The 8,911-nt window shown below is 56.2% G+C and overlaps 1 protein-coding gene across 2 annotated transcripts in view; it reads right to left on the reverse strand.

Moving 5' to 3' along the window:
* The window catches only part of MACROD1 (mono-ADP ribosylhydrolase 1), a 152,236-nt gene extending 143,325 nt beyond the window's left edge, over positions 1-8,911 (reverse strand). For both annotated transcript variants that reach the window (XM_059070738.2, XM_067037557.1), the window contains exon 1: positions 8,529-8,911. In XM_059070738.2, coding sequence (XP_058926721.1) covers positions 8,529-8,826 — 298 coding nt within the window. In that variant the 5' untranslated portion in view covers positions 8,827-8,911. The remainder of the gene's footprint in view (positions 1-8,528) is intronic.

The raw sequence follows: 8,911 nt of genomic DNA on the forward strand, positions 1-8,911 counted from the left end.
AGTAGAGATTAAGAATCCCCCCCCACAGCAGTGCCATCCTCAATCTTTCTAAGAGGCAAGGGTATCCAGCGTGGATGGTACCCAGCGTGGACAGTCCCCTCTGTCACTAGAGTCCCTGGAAACTCACAGCCCATTTCCCAGCCTCCTTCTCAAGGGTCTGCCCTCCCCATGATCTGAGAAACAGGCCAAGAGCTCCTACTTTAAATGCTCCTTTCTTTGTGTTTGGGGGGGGGGGGGGGCGGGGGGGGATGGTGCTGGTATTTGAAGGAACTGAAGTGCTTCTCCAAGACTTGTCTTCTTCTGTAAAATGGGGGCACAGAAAGCTCCCTCACGTTAAATGAGAAGCAGAACAGGTTTAGCTGGGCACAGAACAAAGCACTCAGCTGCCGGCAGACAGTACCACCAAGCAAAGAACGGGCTCGGCTCCATCCAGGCTCTGCCTCTCCCTGGCAGTCTGAATACAGATCGGTCAGTTAACAGATAGTTACTGAGCACCCACCATGCACCAAACCTGGGAGGCGAGGTGAGGTCTGGGGCCTGACCACGCAGAGGGGCGGCTGGGACAGCTTCGTGGAAGAGGTACCCCCAGTTTCTCTGGTCTGCCCCAGGAGCTGCAAATCGCTCGAGAAACTCCCACCAACCAAGCAGAGGCTCCCTCTAAATGCTTCATCTTCCCCAGGTGGCCACTCCAGCTGCTCCTTTGCAAGTGGGTGCCCCCTCCCCCTTCTCCCTCTCCCAAGCCTCCTCCGCTTGTCCTCCCGGCCATCCATCCAGTGGATGCTGCCTCCCCCTCCCACCAAGGCGGGAACACCCCCCCACACACCTGCCCTAATCTCGTTCTCCCTCCCTCAGGTCACTGGGCACGAAGATCCTTCCTCCCAGCCGAGGCCGCCCAGCTCACCTTCCCAAGGACTCACTCCTGCGGCCCCCCCCCCCCACTGGACTGTCCTGCCTGCCCTCAAACACCTTCTGGTGTACCCTGAAGGGTACTTTTAAAACAAAACCCTCCCTCAACCACGCATTCCCCACGCTGTAGCTGTGGCCTCTTTTCTCTGCCCCACTCCACTGTCTACACTGTCTCCACTTCCTCCTCCCCCCGACCCCACCTCTCCATCAAGGCCAAGGTCAGAGGCACCACACTGGCCACTTGTCCTTATTCAGTGGCCCTTCCTGGCCTCCCCTGTACGCTCAGAACCCCCAACCCCTTCTTTCTTCTCAGGACCCCCAACTTCCAATCCCAGGCTGCTCGCTGGCCCTTCTCAGCCTCCTTGCTGCCTCCCCTCTTCCTTAATCTACACCCTCTCCCTGGGTTTTCACATTGGTTCCACGCATTCAAAAACGCTCATGACCCCAAGGCTGCACCAGCCCCTCACCTCTTCCGAGCATCTGCTCTCCAAGGCCCACAGCCTGCTCTCATCCCCAAATTCTCTGTGTGCAGAACTGAACTTCTGACCTCTCTATCCTTCCTCCTTCTCAGTGAACAGCCCCAGACTTTGCTGGGGCCCCAAACCAAGGGTCTTTCCTTTCTCTTCTTCCCTCTTCCATCCATCTGTGGGCTGTTAGATGTATCCCCCCAACACCACAGACACCATGCCTTTCTGCTACCCCCACCAGGGCTAAGCCTCCGTCAGTGATTGCTCCCTAGACCCTTCTGGAAGCGCCTCCCCCCCACCCCCGGCCAGCTGACTCCCTTGTCCACCCTATGGTCTGTTCCTAACACAGCAGCCCAGAGATATTAGGGACAGAAGTCAGATAGAAGCTGTCTCTCTGTGTGAAGCTCAGTTCAAACTTCAAGTCCTTGCCAGGGCTTGGAGAACCTGTCTCGTTCTACCCTCCCCACTGCACTCCGCCCTGCCCACAGCCCCTCAGCCTTTCAGTTCCCCCAACAGCCAAGCTGTTTCTCGCCTCAGGGCCCTTGTACCTGCTGTGCCTCCTGCCTGGTCTTCCTTTACAGTTCCCTCCTCACTGCCCTCCCCCTCCCAGAGCAGCTGCCTCCCCTACCATCTGTGCTTCGCTTGACCTTGGCCATATGGGGATATGTCATTTTTATGTTGGATTCCCAGCACCTGACACAGCGTAAAGCATGTGTGAGTGTCCCTGGGCATCTGTGGGATGAATCAGTGAACCAAGGAGCTGAGACCTGAAGGTTGCGGGCAAGTTTGGTAACAGAACAAGGTCTTCTGGGAGGAGGGAACAACGTGTGCAAAAGCCCTGAGGTCAGAGAGAGCGTACGGGTGGGGAAATGGAGAGAAATCTAGAACAGCTGGACGGGAGAGCAAAAGCAAGGCTCTGGCAGCCTCCCCAGCTTGTCTGAGGCATCTGCTGGCCCACGGCCTGGCCACTGCTGGGGTTCTGATTCCTTCTTGCTCCTTGGTCCCCCCAGCTTTGGGCTTATGACCTCCCACCATCATGTTCATGGGCAAGGTGCTCACCCTTTCAGCCTCAGTTTTCTCATCTCTAGAATAGGGACAAGGCCGGCCTTCCGTGGCACCCAAGCTTGCTGTGAACAAGATTGGCTGCAAAGCTGCCGCATAGCACAGGGAGATCACCTCTGTGCTTTGTGACCACCTAGAGGGGTGGGATAGGGAGGGTGGGAGGGAGGGTGACGCAAGAGGGAAGAGATATGGGAACATATGTATATGTATAACTGATTCACTTTGTTGTAAAGGAGAAACTAACACACTATTGTAAAACAGTTATACTCCAATAAAGATGTTAAAAAAAAAAAAAAAGATTGGCTGCGAAAACACAGAGGAAGCTGTCGAGTGCGATATACACATTAGATATACTCACTCTTTCCTGTGTGTGAAATAAGAAGGCCCAAAGAGAGCAAACGAAAACAAGACAAAATTTGGGAGGGGAAACATTATTTTTCCAACTTGGGGAAAAGCAGGTGCTGGAGCTTTTTAAGTTATTTGGGTCCCCACATTTATCATCTTGCACAACTGGGACCAAAGGCCCCCTCCGAGGCCTTGGCATGCCCAAGTGCCAGTACTCAGAGCTGGCTGGACCTGTGGGCAGAGTGCAGGCCCGTACTGTGACACTGGAGGAGCTGGTCAGCCAGAGCCCAGACCAACCCCATAGGACTCCCAAGACCAGAGTCCCTCTGGCTGGGGCAGGCCCCAGGCCACCCACGGAACTAGGCTGGGATGCCCAGAGATGGTTCAGGTCCCCGAGAAGACACCATCTGGCAGATGCCACCACCTTGCTTTACAAAAGCAGTAGAGCAATTGCCCTGGCCACAGGCAAGCAAAAGGAAGCCAGGGCGGGACCCAGCCCAGGGCTCTGTCCTGCACTGTCCTCCCCATTACCTGAGGTCTGCTCTGAGTGACCCACAGCCCGCGCAGTCCTCTCTCTCCAGCAAAGACCAAAACACGACTCCGCTTCCCCGAGACGGCAAAGGAAGACCGTCAGAGCTTCCAGCTCAGCCACCGGCTGACGAGGCGCCAACCTTGGGGACACCTGTCAGCCTGCCCTTCCGGCCTGTGGTCCCCAAGCTCACACCTCTCGAGGCCAGTGTGCGGGGTGCCATGTCCTCACTCATCTCCAGAACAAGGCTGCAGCCTGACTGACCCCGAGGAGCTACAGGCTGTACTGCTCTCTGATTTATGGGAAGGAGAAGCCAGCTGAGGACCAGAGCGCTGTCTTCACAGCCTCAGCTTCATCATCAGCGGGGCCGCCCCCAGGCCCTCCTCACTTGCTCTGGGAGGAGGAGAAGCAGGACCCTTACGGTGGGCATATGCCCCACGTATTTATAACATGCGCTACCTCCCTCTGCCAGAAGGAGAGGTGCCGACTTAAAGCACAAGTGAGTTTTACTTTTCTTATAAAAGATGTACAACATACGTTTTAATTTTCTTTCTTTTTTGGAGAGGCGAGAGTATTTCACAGCTCAGTGAGACAGGTGCTGTAAAAGGATGTTTGCAGTAAATTTTGATGGGGAGGTCTGACCCCACATGAAGCTTTCAGCGGCTCCCGGGCACGAAAGCCGAGCTGGAGGAAGCAGGCTGCGTCAGAACCATAAAGTGCACCGGGTGAACGGGAATTCAATGATGTGTTTAAAGAAGTGTCTTTATGGCACTTCACAAGACGGTGTTCGGAAAGGTGACGGCAGGCTGGCTCGGAGGGAGGCTCCTCTTCTGGAGAAGGGAGGGTAGGCAGGGCTGATGACAGCTGGGCTCTGGGAACACAGCGGTGGGGGCATTAATCACCTCTCACCGTCCCCCAAGAGCAGGGGCTCGTCAAGGGGAGATGGCAGGAGGCACGTTGGGGCTTTTCTGCTCTCCCAGACCCCCTCGCCTCCGCCCGCACCGGGACGTGCCAAGGCTGCTTCCCAGAAGACAGGTGGGAGAAGCCCACCCAATTCCCAGGTGTGCCTGGGAAATTTTCTGGTTCGGCACTCAAATCAGATAAATCATCTGCTCTGCGTGAAATCCCACAGGGATTGAAATCAGTCTTTGCCCTGCCCCATGCAAACAGGCTGGAACACATGAGCCACCAGGGAGAGGAAACAGGGCTCAGGATCTGAGGGTCAGGGTTCTAGCATTTGAGACCATGGGGGAGACAAGTTTATATAAGCCCAGTGTCCCCGTGGCCAGAACAGGGCAGAGAGAGGAGATAGACCCAAGGGGCAACAAGGGACGGGGGGCATTGGGGGGTGACAGGGGGGGGGGCACTGGGGACCCTTTGGCCGCTGTGTACAAAATGGTTTCTAACGTGATCCCAGCACAACCTACAAATCTGATGCTGTTGGTCCCATCTTACAGATGAGGAAACTGAGGCACAGGGAGCACGGAAGCAGTGGTGCCAGGGCTTGCCACGTCTGATGACACCAATGCCCGTTCTCTTTTTTAGCACACAGCTCTGCCCCTACGGCAGGTCAGAAGGAGGATCTGTGCCCTTCTCCTGGAGGCCAGGCCCCTCCTGTGGTGGCAAAGCCCCCAAATACCCCAGTGCCTGAACTTAAGTCCCCTCGCACCCAACTGCCTTACAGTAGGACTGTTTCCACAATCTTCTGATGAAAAGGTACAACATGGCGGGGGCGGGTAGTAATGAGACACTCCAGAACTCACGGAATTAAATTATAGAAATTAACCCCTGGCCAGTGAAATCAAATACTGCAGAGGTCTCTCAAAAAGACTGAATGTCTCCTAGCCAGGAAGATCAGCCTGATGGTATTTACTTACCTGGAGAAAGAATAGGTCCACAGAAAGAATAGGTCCACAGAAGTGGGCAGTCAGCTTGAACCCAGGAAAAAGGAATGTGCAGAACCCAGGCAGAATTTGGCTATCTGCCCAGAGGACTCGCTGGGCCATGGCCTGAGGCACCCGCGCCTGGGGCTCAGAGCAGGCACTCAGCCCTGCATCTGTACTGGAAAACCGAGCAACCGCCCGGGGAGGGGCATCCCCAGTGGGTAGGCACACCCCTGGCAGGGAGGCTTGCCCAGCCTGCCCAGGGTAGTGGGATCAGCTTCCAAAAATCATTCTACCGGCTCCCTAGTTGAGAACGCCTGCTGCTGAGCAAATGTAAGACTATGAATTGGCTTCCACGTGGCTTTTCCAGAGGGAGAAGAGGCCCTGCCCAGGTGCACGTGAGTTTCCAGACTCACAGCTATTACATTTCCCCAGCGTGAACTGCACCTCAACCCTCTGAACTATACATCAGTCTCTTGTGAGTCTGGTTACTATGTGCCAGTCTTTGAGAGAGGATCATCTCAGGCACAGACAGGCATTTAGAGGCCTATGTAGGTATACCCCCAACAGAAAGATGAGCACATGTCCATCAAAGACATGTACAAGGTTATTCACAACAGCTTTATTCCCAACAGTCCCAAATTGGAAGCCAAATGACCATCAACAGGAGACTGGGTGCACTAACTGTAGTACATCCATACCATGGAATATTACACAGCAATAAAAAAGAGCAAACTGTCAGTATACCCAATAATGTGGACGAATCACACAGATATTAGTAAAAAGAACCGGACACAGTGTATGCCTCTGGTGATATAAAGTTCAAGAAGAAACTAAATGAATAAATAGAAAAATGATTAGCAGTAAGGGGTACTGATTGGAAAGGGGCTCAAAGGAACCTTGTGGGGCAATGGCAATGTTCTACCTATTAATGAAAGTAGTGGTTACACAGCAGTATACTTAGGTAAATGAACACTGATTGTAGGAATGCCCTGGCCGTCCAGTGGTTAGCACTCGGCACTTTCACTGCTGGGGGCCCATGTTCAATTCCTGGTCCGGGAACTGAGATCCTGCAAGCCAAGCACTGTGGCCTAATAAATAAATAAAGGATCAAAGCTTGGACCCCGATCAGAGGCAGAATCCAGTTGAGGCAGTCCCTCAGTGTGGCGGTTTTAAAACCATGCCCCAAATTCTTTGATCCTCTTCCCTCCCAAGGGTGGAAACTAATTTCCCTCCCCTTGAATGTGGGCCAGATGAGGCATTTGGGCAACAGCCATTTCACAGGAGTGAGCCATCTGGGAAGGGCTCACTCCACCCTAATCAAGTCCCCACCAACCTCCTGAGAAACCCTGAGCCTGACCACCCAGCTAAGCTACTCCCAGCTTCCTGAGCCTCAGAGACTGTGAGATAATATAAATGTTTGCTGTTTTAAGCCACCAAGTGTCCGGGTAATCTGTTATTATGCAGCAATAGGTAACTAAGACACAGAGATGTCTCTTGTGTCTCAGCCCCACAAACTAACCTAACGGCTGCTGGGGGGCAGGCGGCTTCACACCTAGTGCTGGGGTTCCTGGGGCAAGCCCACCCTCCTCACACTGGCCCCTGACTGGACACTGGCACTCAGGTGGCCCCATCTGCCACAGCTTCTTTGCAGCGCTGACCTCTACCTGGCATTGTCTCATTGCCTTGATCACATCCTCTACTGTTTGTTCCCCCTAAGCTCCGTGAGGGCAGGGTCCTTGCCTGTCTCCCCAGCACAACAGTGCTGGCTACATAGAAGGCACTTGATAAACATGGACTGAATGAATGGAAATCCCAGCTCCTAGTAGAGAGCAGCCTGGGAATCCCTGACCCATCAGCTTCATGAGGTCTGGAAGTTTTCAGTGGCACCCAAGAATGGGAGGGGCGGAGAGCTGGGTCCTAGAAAATGTGGCAGATCCAGGAACAGGTGCCTGGGCCCCTGGCCTCCCCAGCTCTCTTTCCCACCACCCTGGGTTACTGTTCTCTGACAGAGAAGGGAAAGCAGGGTTCCCTGTGGGTACAGTCCCCGTACTAGGGGGCCAGCCCCCCACTCCCCACCCTGAACCGTGTTCTGGGGCCAGGGCTGAAGGGCTGAAAAGCACTCGCTGTGTTCCCGGAGCAAAGTCAAGTGCTTCCTGCTGGTGCTTTAAGATCCCAGTGAAGGCAATGCAATTCATGACACTGGTAAGTCATCTTGAACTCCACCTCCAATCCCAAGAGGATGTCTGCCTTCCCCTTGCCCCCAACCACAGCCCGCCCTAGGCCTGCCTTCCCAACCCCATTGGCTGAACCCACTTCACCACAAGGGCCCAGCCAATGAGCTGCTGCCCATGCTCTTTTGAAAGGGGATCCAGCCCGAACGGTCACAAGAGCCCAGGGAGCAGGCCCTGAAGGGCAGGGGCAGCTGGACAGGCAGCCGGGGCTATTTGGGGCTCTGCAGGTCAGGTTGCCTGCCTTCCCTGCTCTATTCGGGCCCAGAGTCCAGCCCTGGGATTCATGCCCACCAGGACTCATGCCCTGCCCCAGAGCGGGAGGAAATGGCTTGATTCCTGGGTATGGGGTGGGGTGGGGGGGGCGGCGGGGGGGGTCACTGTTCTCATAGGCACAACGCCCCGTCTCTGCCCTGCCTCGCGGCTTTTCTGTCCTGTGTCCCCCAGGAATAAGGCAGAGAGTGCTCACAAGTGTCCGGAGGCCAACGTTAAGGGCAAAAGGGCACCAAACCACGTGCCTAGAGAGGCAGGCCCCCCCGGTTGGCGTGGGGGGAGGTGGAACCGGCCTGCTCAGGGAGGCCACTCCTTGTGGCTATCTGATCCCACCAGGTGGGATGCCAGCCCCAGAGCTGTGCCCTCAGCCCATTCTCTGCCACTCTGCCTAAAATGCCACCCCTTGAGAAAGCATACTATGCCAAATCTGGGGAGTTCACAGCCTACTGTCAGATCCTGAAGCAAACTCCAAGTGACCTTGGCCTACTGGTGCTGGCACTGGGCCTCAGTTTCCCTCGTGCACAACAGATTAAGGTACTAGGTCTTGGATGCTCCCTGGGGGTGCCCAGCAACACATTTCAATGGCGTGAGGCCACCCTCCACACACTGCCCCCCACTGGGGACCTGGACCTGGTTGGGGCGGTGAAGTAGTTTATGGGGCTGGGCACATGGGGGGCGTGGCTGTTAATGGGGCTCCATACCGGGGCACATGGGACCTTAACTTCCCCAGTTCTCTGGGGTGGACGAGGCTGCTGATGGGGTGCTGTCCAGCCGGAGAAGGCCCACGAAGGACCGCCCTCGCCCCTCGCGCCCCCCTCCTGCTTACACTTACATTTTGCCTCCTTCCAGTCGGTGGAGGTGCTCAGGTCCACCTTCGCCGCCATGGCCAGGGGGGCCCAGGTGCGCACCCCGGCTCTCCGCCCCACCGCCGCCGCCCCCCAAGTCCCAACTCCCGCTGGGGTCCGCGCGCGCGGGTCGTACGCGCCCAGGGACGCCGGGGGACCGCACGCAGTGCTGCGGGTCCGCGTGGCACCCGCCGAGGGCCCAGGCCAGGGGCGCCGGGCGCCGAGCAGCTGCCCCGCCGCGCGCAGCTGTGCCAGGCGGCCGGACACTCGGCCCTGCAGAGACATGAGCGGGCGGCGCGGGGCGGCTCCCCGCCCACTTAGACTCTATTTACGGTGCTCGGGGAGTCTCTCCCTTATTTACTCGGGAACC

This window comes from Kogia breviceps, chromosome 7, assembly GCF_026419965.1.
Source record: "Kogia breviceps isolate mKogBre1 chromosome 7, mKogBre1 haplotype 1, whole genome shotgun sequence".
NCBI lineage: Eukaryota > Metazoa > Chordata > Mammalia > Artiodactyla > Physeteridae > Kogia > Kogia breviceps.